This window comes from Meleagris gallopavo, chromosome 10 (assembly GCF_905368555.1).
Source record: "Meleagris gallopavo chromosome 10, MGAL_WU_HG_1.1, whole genome shotgun sequence".
Classification (NCBI taxonomy): Eukaryota; Metazoa; Chordata; class Aves; order Galliformes; family Phasianidae; genus Meleagris; species Meleagris gallopavo.
Window position 1 is genome coordinate 2,741,535 of NC_139413.1, and position 26,319 is coordinate 2,767,853.

General features: G+C 42.8%; 1 protein-coding gene across 2 annotated transcripts in view; it reads right to left on the bottom strand.

Annotated features, from left to right (window-relative positions):
- RGL1 (ral guanine nucleotide dissociation stimulator like 1) overlaps positions 1-26,319 on the bottom strand; it is a 65,489-nt gene that overhangs the window by 19,702 nt on the left and 19,468 nt on the right. Inside the window, exons 2-5 of one of the 2 annotated variants that reach the window (XM_085232187.1) lie at positions 20,599-20,650; positions 20,442-20,486; positions 10,711-10,788; positions 2,491-2,675 (exon numbers count right to left, since the gene is read on the bottom strand). In XM_085232187.1, the coding sequence (XP_085088313.1) occupies positions 2,491-2,675; positions 10,711-10,788; positions 20,442-20,486; positions 20,599-20,600 (310 nt within the window). In that variant the 5' untranslated portion in view covers positions 20,601-20,650. Of the gene's footprint in view, positions 1-2,490; positions 2,676-10,710; positions 10,789-20,441; positions 20,651-26,319 lie in introns of both variants that reach the window. The other variant, XM_085232186.1, reaches the window with a different exon arrangement.

Below are 26,319 nucleotides of genomic sequence, written 5' to 3' on the forward strand. Positions count from 1 at the left end.
AAAGAAAAGAATGTTTCAGGTATAGTGGCACCATATGCACTTTCACAGGACTACATGGACAATACTGAAGAGAAGCTATTCCAGCATTGCACACCATTTCCCAGATGTTCCCGTGTCACCTTTCGGCTACCACAGTTTGGAACAAAGACACACTAAAAAAAAAAACAACAAAAAAGCCACAAAGAAATACGCCCACAGTGAAAGAGGAAGTCAAACAGAAAATCCCTAAAATAAATCCTCTTCAAATCCCTTTTACTGGAAGGTGACAATAAATACAAAAGAATGGGAAAAAAAAAAAGAAAATTGGACTTTCCCTTTTGTTGAAGTCTAACAGCAAAAGCATTGTGTTTACTACCAGTGAGATTTCATTAACAAAAACAAGCAATGCATTTCAGAGTACGTTATGCAATCCTTTGTATTCAATTAAAGCAGAGCAAACATTAAAGCAACAAGACAGATAGCAGTACTTTGCTGCTTTTTAAAATACTTGGCTCTCATAAATTTGCAAAATGTAACCATCAGTGTAACCTCCTACAGTTCTGCTGTAACAAATTACATGTCCATGATTTCCATCTGTACATTCCAACTGCACCATTCGATGACTCGATGATCTCTTGAGGTCCCTTCTAACCCCTGCAACTCTGTGATTCTGTCTGACCCAGGCTGACTCACCTTGCTTTGTATTGCTCAAGCTGCTGGTGCTGAGGCTGGGAGCAGCTTTCAGCTGTGCAGCTGGCACTGCCACCTACTCTGCTGGGATGGGTGATGGCAGCACTGAATGGAGGTTTGATTACACAAACCAAACTGTTGGATTTTAGGAAGTTTTTCACACAGAGGGTGATGACACACTGGAAAGGTTGCCCAAGGAGGCTGTGGATGCCCCATCCCTGGAAGCATTCAAGGCCAGGCTGGATGTGGCTCTGGGCAGCCTGGTCTGCTGGTTGGCGACCTGCACACAGCAGGGGGTTGGAACTGGATGAGCATTGTGCTCCTTTGCAACCCAGGTCATTCTATGAGGCTATGATTATGACCTAAATTTGTAAATCTATAGCACAACGTTAGTGCTTTAGAACAATAATTATCAGCCAGTCTTCAAATATGACTGCAGGTGTACATTACAAGATTTGAAAGAAGTTGGAGAAATGAGCAAAGATGGAGTGATGATAAAATAAGCCACAACTCAAGCTCTTCTCCGTAGACCTCTCAGGTTAGTTGCATTCTCCTCCTCTCCTTTTATTCTAATTCACTGTTTCTATTCTGCCCCAATTTGGAAGATGTTACCATTCAAATTGACTTGTCTATAACTCAGAAAAGAGCCTTTTCAATTGTTGCTTTAGGAAACAAACGCAGAAAGCAGGGCTGCTGGGAACGGCTGCTCACTTTGAACAACAGATGAATCCGAATATAGCTCTTCTGAGCTGTCTTTGTTTGACCTGTGGGAACTGAACTCAGGGAAGAACATCAATGGGCTCACATCAGCAACCCAGCTCACTTACCTGTGTTCGGTAAGGAGACCACTTGGGCTCTGTGTGCTTCTTACACACGTGTTAATGAGCAAGCACAGTTGGCACTGCACCACGTTATGCACTGACGTGGCATTTCTGGGACATCCAGCAAGCAAGACTTTAGTCTAGGGATGAAATGTTTCTTTTCTCTCATTTCCTTTATCCCTTATTCCATGAATTACTCCCACTTGCCTCTCTGCCAAACCTGGAAGTTGGTTTTAGCTCCCATTCACACACTGTGGGAGCTCCTATGACATTTCAGCTTATGGCACAGGAAACTTAAGAGGCAGGATAAGGGTATGTGTCAAGCTCAACACTGCACACAGCATATCTGCATTACCACAGTTCTCTATTGTTTCAGTAGATTGTGACCCCCAATAACGTAAGCTTTTCCTCTGTCCTTGGATACCAAGCAGCCAGCCACTCAAATAGGAAAAAACAGCCACAGACACTTCCTTTGACACGGTGGTAACTAGGAAGAAAAGCTTCATAGCAACAAGACTGTGACTCAGGCTCTATTTTGTAGCAGCCCAGTAAGATGAGCTTCTTGGTTTTGTTTTTTTATTGATTTGGGGTTGATTTTGGTTTTGCTGTTTTGTGTTTGTTTTGTGTTTTTTTTTTTTGCCAGGAGGGTTGAAGTAAGAGGACCAGCTGAATAGCAGCTTGTTTGTTTTAACTCTGTGACAATGGGGAATCTGCTGACAGTTAACCACTCAGCTGCTGCAGCAGTCCTGAGACTTTGGCTGAACATCAGAAGTGCTGGGACTCCCAGTCCTCCCCAGAATGAACAGAAGGCTCCCACGCTGTTCTGTACTATTCACACAGAACCTGATGTCTCATTCAGAAATTAAAAAAGAATGAAGTCATTGGTGAACCTCACAATATTACCAGTTAGCGTGAGTGTTAATAAGATGTAGTCTACACAAATCCCAAGGTACCGTTCAGCATGTGAAAACAAAGAAAGAAAGAAGGGAAGGTAGCTTACGATCGTTTTCTATTTCTTGCTTCTGGAACTGCTCCAAAAGGTTCTGTGCCCTCCTCTCTGGGTCAGAGCCAGGCATGCTCCTCTGCAGGTATTCCAGCAACTTCAGCAAACATGGGTAGCTGGGAGGCTCTCTGAAGTCCTCAGAGCACTGATCGAGCCACGCTCGTAAGATTGATGCTATTGCACTGAAAGCAAATACACGGAGAGCACATTGCTTGTACAGCTTCTGCCAATTGCATGCATCTATACAAAAATGTAAACACCACGACATTCATATCCCTCATGAAGGCAGTACAAGGATGTTTCCGAGCACAGAATTTCATTTGTTCTTTTCTATGCATGGAATCTTACTAAGATATCGCTCAGATTTTGCAGGGACTTGAGTGAAGTTGCTTTTGATTTGCTCTCCTACAAGTAAATCCAACTACAGTCCCAGAATGCACAGTAATGAAGAATCAAAATCCATTTAAGTAATACTGAGACCTTTCCATTAAATTCAGGATATCAAATAGTAATACATAAAGATATCAAATAGTAATACATAAAGCTATTAAGAAAATAATTAAAAAAAAAATAACCATCTCCCAAGTATATAAGATCAACATCCTCACATAAAGCCAAATCATTTCCTATCTCTGGGATTCATTGTAGTCCTGCTTCCCTGCATTGTACTTTGTTAAGCTAGAAAGGCAAGACTTGCCAACTACCTTGGAGTCAGCTTTGTTTAAGCAGTGGAAGTATCTTCGCTTTGCTGTACCGTGACCACATTTGAATGACTACCAGACATAATGCACACAATCAGAAGGAGAATATAATTTCTTAATTCGCTCCTGCACCAGTGGGAAATGCTGCGGCACAGCACGGCTGCAATGTTTGCTCAGTTACCATTCCCTGGGACGTGGTGGAAAAATACAAGGGAGGAAGAAGGTATTTGTGGCTCCTTCAGGATAGGAGCTTCCTGGTGGAAGTGCTAAATCAAACACTTCCTCTGGTGTCTTTCCTCTCATCAATCACACTGCCCAGCCTGGGAACGCAGTCCCAAGCAGAGTCCTGCACAAAGGTGCCTGCTTTCATAGAAGAGAGGCTGCCCATTCACCAAGGCTGTGAGTGCTGGAAAAAGCAGTGTAAGCCTGAACCCCCATGAGTGCAGATCGTTAGTGAGATTGTCATGTGTGTGCAGCTAAAAGACTGACCACGACTTGTGCAGCATGGGCAGCACGGCGCTACCAGCGCTCTGCAGCAGGCTGGAAGAGCTGAGATGGCTGAGCCCGGAAAACAGATTAGGTCTGCTAATCTCTGGATAAAATGTGTGACAGAAACATTAGCAGAATCTGGATTTTACCCTTAGTTCAAAGAGAAGGAGGCACCATCAAATTATACCATGCAAGAAGGCATGCCTCTCTCACGGAAGAAAAGGATGCTTGAAAATTATAGGAACTTTTTAAGAACTGAAAGACTCCGAGAGCTTCCTATCCACGACTCCATGAGCATGACACACCAACAAGGACCTGTCTCACAGACACCTAGGGTGGTACTGAGAACAGGACATGACATGAAAGCAAAGCGCTCTGTTCCGTAAGGAAATGCACCACTGACATCAAAATTCCTGAGAAAAGGAAGTCTCAGTTATTTTCTCTGGGACACTAAGACTATTCCTCTATTTCAAGCCTCTTCCAGCCAGCAGTCAATAAAGGCTGCAGCAGGAAAGAGGGGTGAGCTGCACTTCCTGCTGTCATGGAAAGTCGGGGGAGATGTCTAGGAGAGAAGATATGCAATATTTTAGGGAAGCAGCTCTTCACACTGCCTTCAGAAAGCAGCTGAGATGAGCTAAGTGAAGCAGTCCAGTGGGTCTCGCTTGGCTCCACAGCTCCTTAGGATTCTGCAGTGTAGTTAGAGGTGAGAACTTAGCCCCACAGTGAAAACATTATTCACATCTACAGAAACCTTCTGATCAAGAAGAGCCTGTTCCACTAACCTCATTTCACAATGCTCTCATACAATAACAGCACCCCATACTCATATATAATACATGAAGAGAAGGGCTGGGCTTTCAGGAGCAACCTCTAACCGTAGGCATGCAGGCTGAGACACCAACGTGGCAGCTCAGCGAGCATCTGTGCTCCCCTCTTGGCAACCAGGTACCTGGCCTTCGAAGTCTCTGAGAGTCCTCAAAAGCACAGTAGTGGCTCCAGGAGTGAAGAAGGAGTGGCTCCAGGTTTGTCACATTAACAGCTGGAAAACACAGAGCTACAGGACCTGTCTCTGAATTCGTTCAATACGAACAGAGATTTCACATTTACACCGCTGTGCAATGAAGATGGAAGCCAGCCAAGACAGCTTTCCTTGCAGAGCTGCACACAGATGCTACCAGCATCTGTTGTTAACCAGCAACACCTGGTTAATTCAGCTGCTTGGTGGTGCTCAGAATAAACTAATAGTTAAAGAAGGGTAAAGATTGCCTCTCCCATTCTATTCCTCACACCCTGTCTAACTTTCAGTCCCACACGGTTGCCATTTTGCAAGCTCTATTCACTTCAGCCTGTTGTTACTTTTATTTCCCTCTCTGATATTGTGACAACTTCAAACTTCTAATTAGTGACAGTATTTGGAAAGCTGTCAGTAATACTGCTTGGTTAGGCACGCTGACAGGAAAAAATCTGCAATTACAATTTTAGAGCTACAAAGAGTATTTGGAACCAAAAATTAACATACTCAGTGCTTCAGGTTTTACTGCAAATATGAAATACAGATCACCCAGCTCCAAAGACTCGTCACATTTGAAAACCATTTGGGCAGACAAGCTTCCAGTGTGCACGCAGCAAGGGAGCAAGTTCTTCCCAGGTTAAGGTTATGGGTGCCAAACCTTCCACTGGGAGCTCAGGACTGCTTTTCTCAGCTGGGGTAAATGCCACGCCATCACACAGGAAAGCCAGCATCACCAGCCCAGCTCCACTTCCCAAGAAGGATGATCACTGCCACAACAGTCAGCCGTCCCCAGCGATGCTCCCAAGCCCTCGCTCCTGCCTCCCCACACTTCTAATTGTCCCCTTTAGTCCAGCACTTACCCGAGTACAAACACCACTGCCCTACGGCTGCGGGATTTTTACCTCTTTTCCACCATGGGCAAGGAAACACCGTACCTCGTTCCATGCCCTGTGTGTTCACCCCTGCTCTGTGCCTCCTTTCCCCACACCACAGACTCACTGTCATTCCTACTGATTCCACTGCCACAGAATAGGTTGAATAGGTATTTCTTTTTTTATGAGCATTTACCAGTTCTGCAATGATTTCAAAGCAGGAGCCTCTCCCCAGGACACTTTCTTGTACTAATATTGTTCACATACTGAGCTCAGTTTCTGGAGGCACGGTTGATGGCCACTTTCATAAGCTGAAGAATAAACAGAGTTGAACACAGACCCAGTCTCCCAGAACAAGGTGAAGAGTTCACAGCCGTTACAGACACTGATTTCTTTGCCAGCAAAATAATTTCAGTCAAGAGGGGAAATAGGAAAGAGAAAAAAGGTACGCTCTAGCCTACTGACCTCCTATCACTTGACTTCCTAATTGGTGCGTCAGGGAGGAAAGCTTTCTGAAAACGAGCTGGAGGACTGCCCGCAGCTTGCAGGAGCTTTACGTTTGCCGCCCTTGAGAAGAAACTCCCTACACTTGATAGATCCAGAGACGGATAGCAATGGGAGCCTTCCAACATCTCAGACAGGAAAGAAACATCACAGACTGCATTTTTCATGGGCTGATTATGAGCTATAAATTCCTACTTTCCTATATTTGCAGCTTGTAAGAAAAACTTTTTAATGTTTAAATCCTGTCCTTCCAACCACGGACTCTGGGCTCCGTTCAACAGTGCTTTCAGGTTTTGCACCCTTCAGAAAATCTAGCAATTTCTGCACCAGCCTTGCTTAAAACATTTCAGACTTTAAAACCTATATATCGGAAGATGCACGCGTGGTTTTGTTGCCTTACAAATGGAAACACAGAACTACTCATCCACTCGCTAGCTGCCATGAAACAGGGCAAGACCACGGTAGCTCTGAGCCTAACACCACTGTTCCACTGAGCTGGCAGAGCATAGACAAGGTGGAAAATGAACCCTCCGATCACACAGACATGAGTGATTCAGTAGGTGACACGGCAATTCTGCAAAAGCCACTCTCAGGCCTCCCCAAAGCCTTCTCCTTCCCGTGCTGAACAGCCCCAGCTCTCAGCCTTTTCTCATAGGCAGGTATTCCTCCTTTGGATCATTTCTGTGGCCCTCCTCTGGGTGCACTCCAACAGGACTACATCTCTCCTGCACTGAAACTCACCATTTAACTATCAGTTAAAAGTTAACCAAGGAGGAATCCGAGTCTGGGAATAGAGATTACAGCTATCAGCTCATATCACCAAAAGCATTGTTTGCATCTATCTCACCTGCAACACACAACAGTTCGCTCACCTGAGGTCCTCAAGAGGCATTAGCTGCTTGGCCAGAAGATCCCCTTCCCTCAACGGGTCAAGGAGCTTGAAATATCTTACACATGCCTATCTCATTAAAACTTCCCATCATTTCATCATACTGATAATTTTCATTTATATTTAGCACGTGTATGGTTTTATTCTGAATTGTCCTGGTGCACTGTACCCATTATTTTCTTTTTGAAAGTCACCAGAAGTCCTGAGCTAAAAAGCACACAGAGCACAGAGAGCTCAAGAGACAGGAGGGCAACACTTCGACACAAGAGGATGCAGAATTAAGCAATATCCTGGGAGTTTTGTTTGCATGATGCAAGAAAGAAGAGCAAAAAGAATTGCTTATAACAGGAGACAGAGGGTCAAATGAGTTACTCCTTACAACTCCCTTATCAGACAATTAAGTGAGGCATGGCCTCGTGTTTCTGGAAACATGGGCTAAAGTCCATCTAACTCAGACATCTGGCCGTTGTATCTGACCTTTTCCAAACTTTATTCTTCTGTTTCTGGCTTCCACATTGCTATCATAAACATTCTGACTGTCTGAAAGCAGTGAGAACTGTGGAAAGCAAGCTATTGAACATAAAGAGGTATAAGGTAATGTTACTAAGGTCACAAAAAATTTGATTGTTCAGAGTTTAATCATTATTTTAAGGCCCAAGCTATGCTGTCGTGTTTGGTTGTTTGTTTTTTTTTTTAAGTTACAACATTACAGCACTTTGTTTAAACTTTCTGTTACCGAATGGAGATCTAAATAAAATGGCCATACTATTTAAAAAAAATCAGACATCTTGTATTAAACATAATTATCAAATTGATGTTGAATAAAAAGAAAAGCATTTGCCCATTCCTGCGTCTCAAAAATGCTAGGAATGACGCTTAAGTGAACAGGAGAAAATCCCCTTGGCAGAAAGGATCCCCAGGAAGGCGTTTTGTGAGCAGAGCTGAAGAGATCTTGGGTCAGTAACAACTCCATGTCACTGCAGTGAGTGTGAGAAGTAGCTGCTGGCTCAGATCCGGAACACCAGGCGAGGTTTACAGCTCCCACAGGGCTCCCAAACCACGCCGTGCCACAAGTGCACTCAAGGCCTGGTGTAGCTCATGCAGGTTCTTAGCTGCATTAACACCAGGTGGAACACTAAAATAGTACAGGAAATTTACATGTATCGGGCCTTTTCCTTCTCAAAACACATCACAGCTCTATGCCACAAGTGCAAAAAGAACAGGGAGTTTCAACACAAAGTACTAACTGGAGGGCTAACGGTGCACAAAATATGACAGAATATTCCTCCTATACATACCTCAGGTTTTGCAGAAACCCCCTGCTTTTTAAAAGCTCCATGAGATATCTCAGGAGCAATGAATTCTCTTCCTGAGGCTGTTTTTTTCTCTTCTGCAGCATTTCTTGTGGCAAACAAGAGGAAATGCTTTACATTTCTGCTGCATCAAACAGAACTATAAAACATCAGAAGTGTCACACCAGGAGTCTGATGAATGTAGAAGAGCCTTGCACACAAACTCCAGGACTTCCCAAGAGATGTTTCACCTCCAAAAATACAGAGTTCATGGCAAGAAATAACATTGCTCCAGCACATATAACACTGAGAGCACACCTATATCATGTTTCTGTTCTGTGAGACAAGAGGGTAAATGCAATTATATTGGAATTATCCCCAGACAAGAGAAAACCTGAACTACCAGAATGACGCGTTTCACAACAGGACTACAAAGGCAGACTCTCTTCCAGATAAAATTAATCATAGCTAAGAGACAAGTAGCCACAGCAACTGAAAGGCAATGGAAATTTTTAAGGCAGGGAAGTGAACTCACGTTTATGCAGGATCTGCTGAAACGTGCCCATGGCATGTAAATTACTTGCTTGGTAACTTCATTGTTGAACTTTCTATAAATAAGTAGTTGGGTAACAGGTATCAAGTTCAGATGTAAAAGATGAGGGCTGAAGAATCAAAATCAGCCATGCTGATGAATGAAAACTGAGTCAGATCAACTCGTTGTGCTACCAGAAGAATGGGAAGACAGACCCCATCCACTGGTCACTCATCAGCTGTGAAAGACGCTGTGTGACAATTACTGTCAAGAAAGAAGACAACATGGATGCAGCAGGAAGCAGCATGACGATAAACTATGTGTGTCAGTAGAAAAACAATCCTCCTTCAAATCTAAACAAAAAGTTCTTAGTCTATTTGACAAGAAGGGCATGGCTGGCTGCCTGTTTTCTTTCCTTTATCTTCAGCATCATTCTGTCTCGTTGATGCTTGTGACCAAGTTTTAACTACCACTTGCTGTATGAAGGTTGCTTCTGCCAACTAGAAAAGAGTCAGAGATTTGAGCTCTCCTACCAAGTCTCCTGGGTCAAGAGGAGGAGTCCAATCCACCAGAACTTGTAGCTTTCTGTTCCCCTTAAGCATTAAAACAATTAACAAGCAGTAACATTTTGTTTCTAACTAAAGCCTTTTTTGAGAGTCCTGTATCATTTATAGATGTTAATTAAGCTTTACATTTCTTTCACCTTCAAGCAAGCATAATTACTTGTGTTTTCAGAGAAACACTCCTATACAAGGGGTCTTCACCAATTTATCTATGGTGGTTAAACAAAACAGTTTCTGCATGGATGACAGAAGGCAAAGGGACCCCATTGTCCAACAATTCCATTCAGACAATGAGGGTCAGGGAGGTGCTGGGCATGTTAATGGAAAATATCTGCACTGGGGACATTTGAACCATTTTAAAACAGGCTCAAAACCTTCTGTCCCAACACATACGTCATCAGAAATGCAGCGAGAGAAGCAGTGTGAAGGTCAGGCCCAATATTTTAAAATAAGATGTGATTTGAATCAACAACCTGCATCAGTCTTAGGAATGAAATTACTGCAGTGTATTTCACGTTCTAGAAAAATTCAACATTCTCTTCCATCTCAAAACAAAGAAACTGATGCTGTAGGGTCTCTTCTTCAACTCCTCCTTGCCAAGTCAGTGCACTGAAGAAAGATTTAAGTTTGTTTTTTAACTGATAGATGAAATAGAATCATAGAGTGATGCTGACAACAATGAAGATTCCCAACATACTGTGATCAAATATAACGACTCAGCTACTTTTCATTGCCATAGTGCAAACCACACAGCATACAGATGTCAAAGTACAAACTCTGATGACCTAAGGAACATTTTACGTCCCATGTCTAAAGATAAAATGCAGTTTCATAGGATGCTAGGAAGATAACCACTTTTTTCCATTTAAACTGCATTTCAGATCAGCTTAGCTATTCTTCTTGCAACACGGGATGACATCAGAATTTAAATTTCATTCAAAAAGCAACACTGTAAATCAGAGGGGCACTAATGGAGAAGATGCATGCATGCACACATAGCCTGAGACACCCTCAGCTACGGTCTGCAGACGCCGTTGTAATGCACAATAAAATCAGTCATAAGCAATAACCGTTTATTGCTATAGATAAGGCAGGGGAAACAAACATTCCTTGTTTGTTTAATCAATAAAATATTGGCCTTGATGTGTTCACCTCTTGTTCAATTCCAAGACAATTCTGCTGACTGAGAGAACTCTGGCTTACATCATTGGGCACGTCCTCAGACGGTTGATATTTGGCTTTACACGAGCTTGTTTAAGCAAGAAAACAGTGCTGTGCATTTTCAAAGGAAACAACAGCTATGCTGCCCACATCCTCCTCCAGTATGAATCCTGATTGCTGCACAGTGCAAAACCACACTTACTTCCTGAGTACTGTTTTGGATTCAGACGAATTCTGGCTCCCGACTTCTTCACAGCTTGAGGTCTCCAGGTTTCCATACCTGAAAAAGGAGATGGCTGTTTAGAGGAACACCTACTAAATGAAAACACAAGCCCAAATAAAGCGCTCCTTACACAATTATCATCGTTCCTACCAAGTGTGATTTCCACACAGATTTTTCCAGGTGGTAATTGCCCATTCGTGTCAAAACCCTTGATGCAGTTGTCATGAGCAAGAACGGTATGCAGCACTGTGAAAATGCCACTGGGAAAAAGGAAACCAGAGGCACAACTCCATCAGCACAAAGCAAAATCTCACACCTACATACGTAATGCATGTGCCTTGCAGGCAGGATAATGCACGTCAGATTCAGTAGGAGTACCCATTGCTTCAGATACACAGCTCTACAAAGAACTTCATGGCTCCTTACAGCCAGCTTGAATGAAGGCAGACAATTACTCCCAGTACAGACTTAGGCAAGCTGATTTGAAACATTCTGTGTTTAAATTATGTTAGTCAAGCACCTGCAATTAATCTGAGTAGCTAGAACAAGTGCATCTTTAACTGTTTTTAACATTCTAGAACATCAGACGAAGAAAATAGCATGGGCTGTCAGTTTGGTAGGGAAGGATCACGGAAGAACTGCAACAAATTCATCCATAACTTGCAAAGGTTAGAAACATGAGGTGGTAGCTCTATGTTCTTCTAAAGTATCAGCCTAAGGTTTCATATGCAAGAACTGCAGATCTGTACAGAAACTGAACCAGGACAGTTTAATTCAAGCTCCTTCTCACCAGCAGGTTGTAAACAATGTGCTTTTGCACCACCCTCATGTTGGTATTCTGCCCCATCATGGCTCTCAGTCTCAAAACTTCACAATACATTAAGATAAGTTTCAACAATACGATGACAAGGGTTTAACTTTGGCCTGTTCAATACAGATGGAAACTGAGGCACAGAAGGATCAGTGGTTTTAAAGCACTGCTCATTCCAGTGCATTACAAAGTAAACCCAAACTAATGAAGGCAAGCTCCTCAGATAGCAGCAGTGTGGCTGCAGCTGTAAGGAGGTCAGTTTGGGCTTCCTTAACCTTGAGAGTACCGCAGTAGGACCACTTGTGTTATCTACAACAATGGCTCGTTTAAAACTGGCTCCTGCATCTCCAGCTGCATGTAGACACAACAAAAATGTTGTTTCCACTTATCTGTTGCAAAGCTGAGAGCAAAATATGACTGCTTGATCCCAGTATCTTACCCTCGTTCAACACAAGACCAGTAGTGAAGACTTCAGAAATCTCAGCATTATGTCTGCCCACGAAACAAAGGTATAACACATACATAAGCACTTGCAAAATTACACCCTGAAGGGCTCAAATTCTTCTCAGTTATACCCAAACAATACTGCTGGTCCTACAGATCTGCAGACATGAGAGTACACTATAAGGACTTCTAAAAATTGAAAGGTTCTTGGCCTGGAGGTTCATACAGGATAAGCCATTTCTCCATTGTGATTTCATAGAGCTACTGCAAACATCTAAAGAAAAATATGCTCAGCTTATGCTTATGGTGACAGTGGGGTAAGAATCTACTTCTGATTATGCTGCATGACACCTTGGTCTCCCCAGGGTTGCAGTGAATCACAGCAGGAGCGTTCACAGAGGAATCACTACTTTGCTGTCAATCTTGTTTGGAAATTTTTCAGTCCATCAGTAGCCTCTCTGCTTTCTCATATGTGCTCCCAAGCAATTTCACACTCTACTTGTGATCTTTTCATCGAGATCAGCACTACTGAAGCTGTAAAATGGAATAGATTCTTTATTTCCAACCATGCAATTCAGCACTTAATCCCACCTGGCCTCTCACAGGGATCAGTCATACCCTTTCCAATTCAAAGTGAGTGCAGTTGACCACTTGAAGTGCTTCTCATTGCCTTCCTGCAAGGATGAAATAAATCGGAATGCCTTCCAAACAGCACTGCCACAACACCTCCACAAAGCCCATCACTTTGCTAAGCTGAGGTTAAATCCAATCAAAATAGGTTGAACTCTATCGGCTTCGATATTTGCACTTCCAAATATTGGAACGCTGGGTTCCAATACAGGAACAGCTACAGGAGAGGGTTGCTGAGAGGAAGCAGACATTGAAAGAACAATCATAGAATCACAGAATGGCCTGCTTGAAAGGGACCACAATAATCACCTAGTTTCAACTCCCCGTGCTGCTGATGCAGTGTGTATCGCGTGCTCTTGGCCTGTTGATAAATGGAGAGGATTTCACTCTCCATCACCATCTGCTAGGTAGTGACTAAAATACATCTTAGTCAGTACAAAAGACAATTTGCCCCTACTGAGCAAAGAAAGCAGCAACTCTTGAATAATAATCACATTTTTATACTCATTTTTCAAAACTTCCCATTAGTTCTCCAAGCAAAACGTATTGAGATGACTCACGGTGTCACTGTCCTGGCAATGTGTGAAATACAAAATATGAATATGAAGAACATTAGGCACTTGCACGTAAATCCCACTAGAGGTACCCATGCTGATTTTTCTAATATAAACCTACAACCCAGTCACAGAAAGCAGGCAATTTGCAGTACAAAACCTGGCACGTATATAACATTTTGTCATATTGCCAAATGTAAATCTCTGCCTATCTCTCAACAAAAAAGAGCTCTGCGTGAGCAACAGGCCATTAAATACGGGTTAGGAGGAGTTAATGATACATCTGATGTAAAGAACAGTGTTTCTGCAGACTTCCACCACTCTGTTCTCACCAGCTCCTGGACAAAGAGCCATTCACTACCCAGCCTTGTATGAATGCTTTGCATACAAAAAGAGACATGAGAAACAAAAGGATCCTGTAGCCCACAGAACTTTTCAGCCTTGCTTGGTGTTTGGAAAGTTATAGACTTAGTTCAAAAGAACTGCACTAAGCAAATGAGACCAGAATGTAACCCGTAGTGCTGAATATTTAAATACTGAAAAATCGAGTAGAAAATGCACCCCTGCATCTCTGTTCAGAAGGGAAGGGAAGAAGAGGAAGGAAAATCCTCTTTGAATGATTAGGAAATAATAAGGAAAGGTGGTTCTCTGCAGAAGTGCCAAAGCCCTAAATAATGCTTGGAAGCATCAAAGCAAGCAGAAAATAACTGGAAGCACAGATACTCAGCAAGAATTGTGAGGTGTTTGGGATTATACACACAGAATAATGGAAACAAAGTCAATTCTTTAGCCAAGTGGTATAGAGGGAAACAACACAGGAAAGATAAATGCTACAGCAGTAACATTTGATGCCATATAAAGCTACTGTCCTAAAATGCACAGAAGGATCTGCTCTGCTACAGGAGGATCCACTCCTCTGTGCCTTCTAAAACCCCATGGATGTGAGCTGAACGTGCCTGGTGAGGGAGGAAGCTCCAGAAGAAGACAGACTGTGGTACTGGGGAAGGGATGGAAAGGGTTGGTGCTCAGGCCATCCCTCCTTGGTCTGGAAGAAGCATGCAGAAATGGCACAAATCCCCCACAGAAAGCAGCACACAGTGGTAGGCTCACTCAAACTGTAACCAGGGTGCAAAACCTGGAAGGAAACCACTCAGATTCCAGAGAAGAAAAATGGCAATAGCAGATTCTTTGGGAGATTTCTCTTCTTCACACATTCCTGACTGACAGCTTTTTGCCCTGTTTGTTCAGAATGGCCTCAGGACTCTCCCTAGCTTGAGCAAAGCCCTCTGTTTATACTTGCTTCCTTATTCTGTTCTACTCAGCCAGGCCTTTCTCAAGTTCACCCCCTCTCTCCTCTCCATCTCCATTTGCCCTCTTATCAAGCCAGCCTCCAGAAAAAGAAATGAACTGGAAATGTAAAACTAACTTGTTATCTGCCATCATCATACTGCTGGGCTTACCCAGCTCGAGCTCTCCTTTTCTGCACACTTCTTCAGACAGGGACTGGTTGCTACTTTATATGCTACTGCACAAGCACAGCACAGCCCTGCTTTTAAGCACCGCTGCAAGGAACACCATTACCATGACAAAGTAAAATACATCAGAGAGGAACTCGGCTTATGCCTGCTCTCCTCTGGACAGCTAAATACCTTTGGCTTCCATCACGCTCGGCAGCACTTAATGCCACAGCACACAGAGCAGCAGGGGATGCTGAAGGCTCAGTGAGGGCACCCCGCCGTAGTGCTGTGCCTGGGGGCAGGAGGAGCTTGTCTGCTCTTGGCTCTGCCCTTCTGCCCCTTTCCTTCTTTCCACAGTCTTCCATCCAGCATTTCCCATTTCCACATCCAAATGTTGACAAGAGACTTTTTTTTTTTTTTTTTAATTATTATTTTTAAACCACTTCTACCAAACAAAGAGGCAATATCAGGATGCATAGTGTTAAAGACTTGGCAGGTTTTCAAAGCTGCTTAGTGCATTTAGATCCCAAACTTCCATGCATACTAAAGGGATGTGGACGTCCAATTACTCTTAACCAGCTTTGCAAGTACATCCCTCTCACTTCTCAACATACTGGCCTATACTCAGTGTTTTGTTTAGTTTGACTTCCACTCTATGCTAAAAGAAAATCTTTATAGACCAAATACAGCCAAAATAATGCATAAGGCTCCAGTTTTAGATTTAATAAAAAGCAAAAATTTAATCTGAAGTCATGGTGCAAAGAAATAAAAAAGTCTGCAAGAAATGCTAGTTTACTCAAAGGGCAAATAACACATCACTGACTATATTAAAGGCAGGAATTATCAAAGAGCACAATTGGTAGTCCATTACCAAAGCAGCACAGTTGTAGAAATCCAGCAAGTACCTCCTGGATGATACAGAGGGAACTGCATCTGTCTTAAAAATATTCCGAATTTTACATTAGCAGATTTAAACCTTTTCACACGTCTTGTTTGATACTCACTGCACTGGATGCATCACCTTTAGGATTGTTTCTCTTTGCCCTGTCTGTTTGTGCATTTCTGTGATGACAATACCAGCACAGGATGTGGGAGCTCGAGACACCACAAGTACAAGTGCTGTGCAACCCTGAGATTCCTGCTGTGAAATAACTGAAGCCATGTGTGTGTGGCTTTGGGAGGACTTCCTCCTGCACTCCTATGTCGTGTGAAGAGGAGCAAAGGCAGCGTAAGAAATGTGGATGTCCCTTTAGCTCATCCTACCACTCCACAGGGACAAAACTACCAACTCCTCCATGGCCAGGAAGGAAATGAAGGCCCCCTCCAGGTCCTGATGGCAGCAAACCTCACACACTCATGGGGCTGACCTATGTTTCTGGGCAGGCACGTTCCCAATGCGTACGTTCCCACATGCAGTGTGTCCTACGAGCAGGAAATACAGGTGCAGTTCCTTCAACCCCGTGTCGTGGAGCTGCTCCCCTGCAGAAAGATGGAAGGGCTTTTTTGGATCTGGCCACATCACTGTTCTTCCTTACACCTACAAATACAGATTCAGCACTGCCATCCATGATTGCCCCCTTACTCTACAGTCTCACTCTATCACCAAGAAGAAGAAACAGTGCTCAAGCTCTCCACATGAAGTTGAAACTGACAACTAATGCTTATTCTGAGAGCCTTTTTCACATTCTTTTTTACTCAACTGGGAAATAAAAATAACAGCTATAGAACACAGATTATGCACTAACACCCACCTTCATCCCTGTGCTGTTATTTAGAAATACTGCTAACAATAAATTTGAAAAACGTAGAGTCTTAGCTACCTATTCTGCAGTAAAGGTGAAAACCGAGTTAGTTAAATTCAATTACTATGCATTTCTATGTATTTTTCTTTACAACATCTGCTTTTCTTCACCAGTTCATATTCCACACATGATGTAAATCATTCTAACCCTTATAGCTTAAATTTAATCTATATTTTGTCCCAATCCATACGCTTCTAGATAAACCACGATATTTGAAAAGCCAAGAGAAACATCCATTGACTCTTAAACACTACACTCCTGAGATTTGTGAGAGGGGAAGGAAGTGGTGACCTCCTAGGATTTCCTGAGGATTCTAACATTTGTTATAAAAAGCTGGGGATAACGTTGACAAGGTCAAGCAGCCTACGTGCCCTTCCTCCTTACTGTAGACTACATTACTGCTTGCTCCAAGAGGTATGTAAGCTGGAGACCAGAACTTGGCTCAGGAAAGTAAGTTCTGCTCTGTCCCCTGTGTTTTCTCGCTGTCTTCTGACATTTTCACCTCTTTTAAGTTGCACTGGAGGAGAAGGACATTCACCTGAGTGCCCAAACTTAGACATTGCTAGAAATACCACATGGCCTACTTGTTTGAAGCAGACCTGCACCATCTGAACTTCCCCTGTTCTCCCTTCCTTAAGGCAGAGCACTGCCACGCTGGCATGTTACCAAAAGCTCCAACGGGCCACAAACTCTTCAGACACAGCCCACGAGGACACACAGCAGCAGAGAAGACTGGGCCAAGATCCTTCCTTTCAATCAACAGCCCACAAAGCTGTGAACAACAAGGGCATCATCTTTAGAAGACTCCTACTTTCCTGCTTATCTGCTTGAAGACTCAAATGAAACTCATTACAAAATAGCCATGCACAGATTTCAAAGCCAAGAAGTTAGTCCTGTCTGCTCAATTTCTTTTCTAATCAGCGTTGATTTTCACTTGCTCCCCTGATAAATGCCTGAGAAAAGATAAGAAAGACTCTTAAGTTAGACTTGCCACTACTTTTGTGCTGCAATCTAAGTGTAGTGGTAGAGATGTAATTCCCAGATATGAAAATATTAAGAACTTAATTGCAGAGTAACCAAGTTAAATTGCACCATCAGTACAATTTACAGCTACCGTTGCTGCATTTTCATAGGAGCCTGAAGAGTACAGGTGTCTTATGACCAGTGATTCTCAGAGAATGAGTAATTACTTTCTACAGGCTGTTTTTAAAATCCTACCATTAATGCCTATGTTAAAAACCTATACAGAAGTAGAAACTAAAGCACATGATGTATGGACTTGATAATGATCCTGACTTCTTTCCTTGCTCAAATTCCTGATTTTTGAGCATCTGAATTTACAACTTCAGTGTTTTATTAATTTTGTACATTCCTATTTTTAGCTTGCTATGATCATTTTCTCTTGGGGAGAATACAGGAAGAAAGCAGAACCATTTATCTAGAGGAGTCTGCTAACGTCAGTGCAAAAGCAAGATTCCCAAAAGACTTTTTCATCATCCTTACAGCAGCGCAGCCTTGTAGAGTCTGAACATTTTAATGGCTAGTGATGAAACACCACAAAACAATCAAAACCATAACCAGGCTAATTGACTGTAAGATGGCCTGTTGTTTCAGTGGATTACCCCTCTGGCACAAACCCCAAGTTTATCATTCTTCAATCCTCAATTCCAGGGATGTTATTTAATTATTTTGGTATTGCAGTGCTATGCACAGCGAATTCTCTGCAGAGCTGTGCACTTCAGGAGCCCTGTCTCGTCCTGCCCAGGGGCTCTGTGCAGAGTGCCCAACAAACCAGCCCTCCATTAAAGATGCAGGCAGCCTCCCAGCAACAAGAATGTTTCTCCAACATGGTCACTTTGCCGGTCATCCACTTTAAGAGGTTTTTTTGGGAGTAGATTCTAGACTTGCTTGTCAGATACATGGGATCTTGTATAATTTATGCAAATTAAATAAGCGCAAGATATGAACTGCTCTTTGCATAATAGTCTTCTATCTCCTGAGCACAGCAAAATAACAACCAGATGTGGACACAGAGATCTAACTCCAAAACCGTAAGGTGAAGCACAACCCTTACTCTCTCTGTGCCTCAGGGCACTCCTAAATATCTGCCAGCAGCCTGCTCCTCTCATCGTGTCTCTAGGATCTCTTGACAGAAGAAGGGCTTTAGGGTGGGAGCTGCTGCAAACACTTCTAGGCATGTTTGTACAGTGAGTCCTAAAATGAAGTCATGCTCTCAGGTGGGACATTTGTTTCTATTACCAAAACACCTCACTAACAAAGAAATAAGAATGGAATCCACTGAAAGTCTAAACTCTGTTAAACGAGATGGTGAACACATAAGGATGTTTTCTGGGCATTTAAACTGGGTATGTGAACACACTTTTAAGACAAAATAAGTTACCTGGGTTTTATACAAGCACCTTTAATTTAAAAGCTAAGTGCGTATCAACAGGTTTGGAGCCACCCTGGAATGACTAATTCCCATTATATAAGCCATCTTAAAGTTGTCATTGATTACAGAAGGACAAGTTCCCCAGGTGCATGTCAATCAATAGCAAACCCCAAAAAAGCAGTCTGGCTCCATCACAGAGCAACAAGAACCCCATTGTTAGAACAGAATTTAAATAGCCATTTTGGGTAACACATCACTGCAAAAAGTATTATTTTATCTAACTCAACTCTTCCTTAATAAAAAGTCTCTTCTGCTAAAGTCTATCTTTACAAAAATAATTCAATTAAATCACATAGGAAGCATTACTGGCTGGAAATGAGAGTGTATATGCATACAACCACTGGCTTATCCTATAGATGTGTGGCTCCTGGGCAACTCGTGCTTAGAGAGCAAGAGATTCTCATACCACACTGCCCTTTTGCCAGCCAGCTCTGTTTTAAATTTAATAGAATCCAGATGAATTTGGTGTCTTTCACAAGGTATTCTTTAAAAGATATTTACATTCAAAATGCAGAATAAAAAAAACCTGAATGTAAAGGCAGAATTCCTTATTTTTGAGAAGGAATTCCTCTGCATTTTTATATTCCTACATATATGCACCATTGCTTTTTTTTTGCTTACATCCTAATTATGTCAGAATGTGTATGGACCGAGACCTGAAGGTCACTGTAGGAAATCTAACTGCACAGCCTCTCCCCATGATGGCTTCTCTTTCCAGATCTGACTTCTTATTGGCTGTGAAGTTACTACTCTTGATTACAGATTACTCTCATTACAGCAGGCTTGGCAGCTAGGCATTTCAACACCATTGTTAATTAAGCACATAACATTCCTGCAAAGCAAGTAATATCATACTCTTTTCCAGATATAAAAGAATAGCACAGATAACTTATCTGCACCTTGCTCCTTATCCATCTGGTGGGAGAGCCAAAATCAAAACCTAGGAGTTCTTACACTAGCCCGCTAATTACTACATGCCTGAATAGCTGCTTTTGTACATCACTTCCTTTTGAAAATGAAATAAATATGATACTTCCACCTCCGACCTTGCCTATTTGTGTATCTAGGAGTTATTTGTATATCTAGGGGGTTTTGTGCTGCCCACAAAAAAAATTATTACAGTGTATTGATGTGAACAGATGCAGACGTGGTTTTGAGTGTGTTTGCATTATCCCTGTTTCAAATGAATTGCCCCCAACAGAAGACTTAGGTCTGAAAATTCAATATCCACTGAAATACAGGAATCTAGGCTAGGTGTGACTTTGCAGCCCTCTCATTCGGTTTTTTTGGAGAGGGACAAGCTAGATTAATTTCCACGTGCCAGCCCCATTTTGGTTCTTTCGTTGCCAGACACAATGTATTTTCCCTACATGGTGAGCATGCTTTAATGAGAATGTGAATGTGAGCAGCATGTATTTACACATTCCGAATTTTGACATATTTTTGACACCTGTCCATTGGGTTATTAAGTCCACGTCCACTGACAGTAATGGAAACAATTCCCGACATCTCCCTGCCATGTAAATGACAGCTCAGCTCCCACCATCCTCTGGCTCTTACCTGTCAAGGAGAAGCTCTAGTACTTCCTTAGTAGAAGCAAAGCCCCTGTATGTTGAGAGAAAGATACTGATGTAGGTAAAATCATTATCCCCAAAAGCTGTCAGAAGGTTCTCCACAAGTTTCTCCAAAGTTCCAGCTTTTATTGTCCTGATCTTACATGTTTCATATTGGCTGACAGTATGTCCTGGAGGTAACTGGTCCCCTTCAACCTACAAATCGAAAACAAAAACAAAACACAAAAATCAGGCAAAAACCAGATCCTTCACACAGCTGTCACACTCATCTTTTCACAGGAGCAGTTATCTGCGAGTCCATCCTTAGTTAGTAAACCACATTGTTCATTTTGGCTCTCCAAACTCCAAGAGCTCTGTTAAAAATGGATGTTATTCAGCAAGTTTATTTCCCTGACATGTTGCACAGAATATTTTACACTCTGACTGCTACCAGTGTATCTTGTGGCGCTACTACATATTATAATCTAAAAGAAAGTTCATTATCCCACAAAGAGAATAATAACATTGCTAAAGGAAACAACAGTGGTGATCCAGTCCCACTTAAACTTCTGCATAAACTCTAAAACTGATCATAGAATGGCTTGGGTTGGAAGGGACCTCAAGGACCATGAATCTCCAACCCCCTGCCACACGCAGGGCCACCAACCTCCACATTTCAGAGCAGCCCAGGCTGCCCAGGGCCCCATCCAACCTGGCCTTGAACACCTCCAGGGATGGACGGGGCATCCACAGCCTCTCTGGGCAGCTGTTCCAGCACCTCACCGCTCTCATAGCAAAGAACTTCCCCCTGACATCCAACCTCAATCTGCCCTCCCTCAGCTTAAAACCATTTCCCCTTGTCCTGCTGTTATCTACCTTTCAAAGAGCTGATTCCCCTCCTGTTTGTAGGCTCCCTTTAGGTACTGAAAGCCAGAAGGCAGCCTTGCTCAGGGGAAGCTGCAATACAGCCATACGATGACAAACCCAGAATCTGCACAGCCATCCACTGAGCCTGAAAGCAGCTCCCCCTGTAAAGAGCCAACTCCCCTTCTGATTGTAGGCTCCCTTTAGGTACTGGAAGAGTGCAATGAAGTCACAACTTTAGTGTCAGAACTTACGGTTCCCGTGCTGGAAATACCAGCTCTGAGTGATGCACAACCTAATATCATAAGCACATTTGGACAAGAAGCATTTCATGATACTTTTGCAAGGAAGGAAGGAGTCAATTCACCTACCACATATGTCATTATAACCCCTCAGTTCACTCTTATAGTTTTCGTTTGGTGTAATATTTGGCAACAGATCTCAGGTTTGATGCTTTGTTTTTATGAGGGGGAAGGGTTATTTTTTAAACAGTCACTAATTGCTGTAATCACACTGCACCACCACTAACAGAATGGCAGAAATAAAAAAGCCATTTCTCTTGAGGGAAAAAGAGATGGCCTCATCTCATCCAACTGTTTGCAACCATCAGTAAAAATACAGACCCTGTCAAAAATCCCTGGATTTATCTACGGGTAAATAAACTCCTGGAAAGCCATCTGAATGGCTGAAATATCTTTTCACAGTATGGAGTTACTTTCACTCACATTCAATGAGATCAGAATATATTCTGTTTAAAGCGAGTTTTGTGAGCATCTGGGATTAATGGGTTTACACAAAGGAAAAAAAATCAGGCCACCGGGAAATAGTTCAAGCCTGAAAACCAATTCTTTAATCTGTTTAGGTTGGATTGAATGCATCAGCAGCAAAATACTACAGGAAATAAACTGAACCAAAGCACACAACAGCCTAGCTTAGACTTTGCATCACCAATTCTTTTGCAGTCTCAGAAGAAAGCCATCTGCAGAGCAGCAGTATTGCACTGCTGATTTCCTCCTCACATATGCACTCACATCAAGCTTTCAGCTGGGACTGCTGTGATGATGCTCTCCTGAACCACACAGCCTTCCCTTCCTGGTAACAGCCCTGCTGCATCCCGATACAGACAATAATGATGTTTCATTAGGTCACATTTCCCAGAGAAACCTTACAGTAATATTTGGCAATTTAGCAGCGCTTCTGGGCTTTGAATGTTGAATTCACCAGCACGTAAGATGAGCATCACCAGACTGAGAGACTCCTCTAAGTAACAAATCAAGGCATATTTTGTGTGTCTCCATGGTTGCTTGACAACACATCTCAAGTACCCCTGAAGAACAACATTTTGGACTGAAGTTCAGACACACGGACATTTTGACCAGAGGCTTTGCTCCAGAAATTGTCCAGCAAGGTATAAGTTCGAAACAACGAGGCCAGTTCTGTTCCAAATAGTAGCCCAGCACCTAGACTCAAGGACATGAAGAGTCACGGCACTGACTTCACAGGCATTACAGACTTTGGCTTTGCACGCTGGCAAAATACAAAGAAGAAAAAAGTCAGCTATTTATGAAGTAATCAGGAACAGACAGCCCATCCCGTTCATATTTATAGCACTACCTTCTACTGCTTTTCAATTATTCATAATAGACATCTCTTCCTCTCTTGGGCAATGTAGATGTCTTTACTGAGTGCACAGCTCAGCTGCTTTAGGATGAGGACATCCCATTTCCCAGGGTACAGGGCCCAACAGATGCTTGGTAGAACATGAAAATCCAGCCTGCTAAAACAGAGTTGAGAGGAGAATGAAAAAAATGGGACTAGTAACTCCAGCATCCTCACTAGCATGGCCAATTGCTCGTTTCCAGCGGTACGCCCAACGTTTGGATTTCATAGCAAGAAATGGGCCCAGCAATGGTTTTGGTTGCCAAGTTCCTCTGTGTCTGTAGAAAGCACTGGGAGAACCAGGAGCATCATGAAGGTCGAGGCACAAGGATCTCTCAACAGCCTACAAATACCAATGGCTCAGGGACCAGGAAACAGCCACAACTCAGCAGAAAAATGGCACCATTTCACATTGAGTTTAAGCCACTGCAAGAAGCCATTCCAGAGACCCTTTTCTCCCCACACGCTGCCCTGCTCCTAAGCTGTTTCTCATCCAGCCATGTGATGAACTGGAGCACAAAAGGGGTCCAGGCAGAACACAGCCTGCACTCGTGGGGTGAGATGTAACCCAGACAAGCTGCCCAACCTTGCAACCCCAGGGCTGCAGAAACACACGGACCCACACAGGGAAAACAGCTGTGGCTCAAGGAGAGAGACGACTCCCAGAAGCACTGCAGGTCTACATCTGTTCTGCAATTGCAGACTGTTAACCTGGGCTCGTGTCATGAACGGATTGTTCGTGCTACATAACCCCATCCAAATTTACCCTAAGTAAAACTTGCTCGGAAAAAAAAATACTGTTGACCTTTCATCTTCTGATTAAACTGTACTTTTGAAAATTACTAGTTACAGAATACAGCCACTTTCAAACACAGAATGTCTGTGCATCACTGCATTTAACCATTCATTTTCTATCCAGCAGATTCCCCCACTGCATGATAGTTGAAGGAAGGCTGTCTTCTCCTCAGCACATAAAAAAGCCTCCTTGCACTCACTGATGTGTGCCAAACAAGGGCAGAATGCGTTCCCAAGACTGATGCGTGCACAAAATTTTCCTGTAATTGCAAAACTGCAACTTCCCCAATACATAACCCTAGGAGAATGGTTTTTTTTTTTAAAAAAAAAAACAGCAATAAAAATCGAAACTTTGAAAATCTAAGGCTAAGTTTGTCTGCAAGACATTAAACTGCTAGAAATCATTTTAAGAGTCTTTTAGGGATTGTTTGTATTTGTATTATTTTAGCAATCCTGCCTGTAAGCTGAAGAAGAAAGGACTTGGCAGAGGAGTTCAGGGCCAGGCTCTCAGAGTAAGACATGCAGGCTGTGCTTGCATGCTAACAGGAAACTGCTCGGTCTGGATTTAATCAAGAGGACATCTCCTCACTGACATAACCGGGCTGCCCAAAGCAAAAGAGTTTTCATATCTGCTTTTGTGTTGACTGCCTGCTCTTTGCAGGCGCCTCAAACTCTCTGCAAGTTTTGACAGTGACACATGGTGATCACTGCTAGGAGGCACTGGTAGTCATGATTTCAGAACTGCCATTGGAAACAATCTCCTTTACCCCAAAACCACTAATCTGAAGGTTTTTCCAATGCAAATATTATCTGTTGAGATTCTGAAAGTCACAGTGATGGAATGAAGTCAACGGAATCATTATTCATTAAGCAGGCTGACATAGATACTTAAAAAATACAAATGAGATGAAAAATAAGTAAATCAAATATTCCTTGGACTCAGTCATGTAAAACATCACCACTTTAGTAAAGATTTATTCATTTAGAAATCCTGCAAAATGATTTTCAAGAGTGCATAATCAACCACTGTCTATAAATCCCATTTTTATTGATTGTGACAGATTTTTCAAAGCTTTTGACTGTGTGTGAAGTTCACAGCTTTTCCAGCTGTGGACTTTTCCATTATAGTTATTCTCATCAACTTACTGGACGTATGCTCTACACTGGACTAATGCTGCCCAAATTGCAGTAACTTATACATTAGGTAAAAAAAAGGCCCTTTTTTGCTGTTTGCCTTAATGTCGTAGGGTCATATAATAGAATCATAGAATGGCCTGGGTTGAAAAGGACCACAATGCTCATCTAGTTTCAACCCCCTCTTATGTGTAGAGTCGGCAGCCAGCAGACCAGGCTGCCCAGAGCCACATCCAGCCTGGCCTTGGATGCCTCCAGGGATGGGGCATCCACAGCCTCCTTGGGAACCTTCTGAAAAGAGGAATAAAACACTTTTTGCAATTTCACCCTTGAGCATCAAAACAAGTAAAACAGAAATGATTTTAAAAACTGGATTCCAGAGCAGAAAATAATACTACTAATAAAAAAGCACAGAACATAAGCAGCAGGAAGACTTGAGGATGCTCTACAAAACTCCTTATCACTTTAGTTAGGTATTACTGTTGATGACAACTTCAAAGATATTAACGACGTATTTGACAAGGCGTTTCCAACTCAGTGTTAATGACCCTTATAGCTGAGCCTGCTCCCATTAGAAGGAAGCCCCGTGTGCGTGCTGACAGATAACACCCACAGCAGCTGACCATCATGCTGAACTGACTCAAACGTGCACACGTTCTGCTGACTGCCCCCATCCAGGCCACATCATCATTAAAAAAAATAAGTGAAAAATGTTTTGTTTTGCTCTAACAACACCACGTAGCACTGTACATCACTGAGACCAGCGACCAGACTAAACCCATCAGGTGAAGACACAGCATTTCAAGTGCTGTTAGGGTGCACACATCCGTGCTTCCCCTTGCAATCAGCTCTGCAGCTCTGACAGGATGTAAGAGCCTCGCATCCACCACTCTCTCCTCTCTGTCCTTGTCCTCCATGCTGCAGGGCTGTCAGCCTGGAAAATAGCTCGCGTGAGATAAGGCTGAATTTGAAGCAGAATTTCCACTCTAGGAAACCGTGGCTGGAATGCAGGATTTGGGTGGCCAGCACTAGATTTCCTTGCAGCCTGCAGGCTCCAGGCAGCATGGATGCTTGCCTTTGCAGGAGCAGCTGTTTTTATCGTACACTGCAGATGGAAATAAAATGAACACGGAGCTCTGTACAGAACTTTCTCCACTTTGCTAACTCCCATTTCCTCATTTCAGATGCTGCTGAAAATCAGAATACTGTGTGTTGACTGCACCAAACTCAGAAGCCAATGTAACTTTATGAGCTCTTTCCTGTGATCTGACAGCTAGGGGTATTCCTGGATTTCCAAAGCTCCACCCTTTTCCTTTCCTTTCTTACCACATAAATAACTCTTCTTGGCAGCAACCCAGAGTTTCCAGGACTAATTAATTCCATGATCATTGTTCAAAAGGCATTCTCATTTTCTTGTATCCTTAGAGCTCACA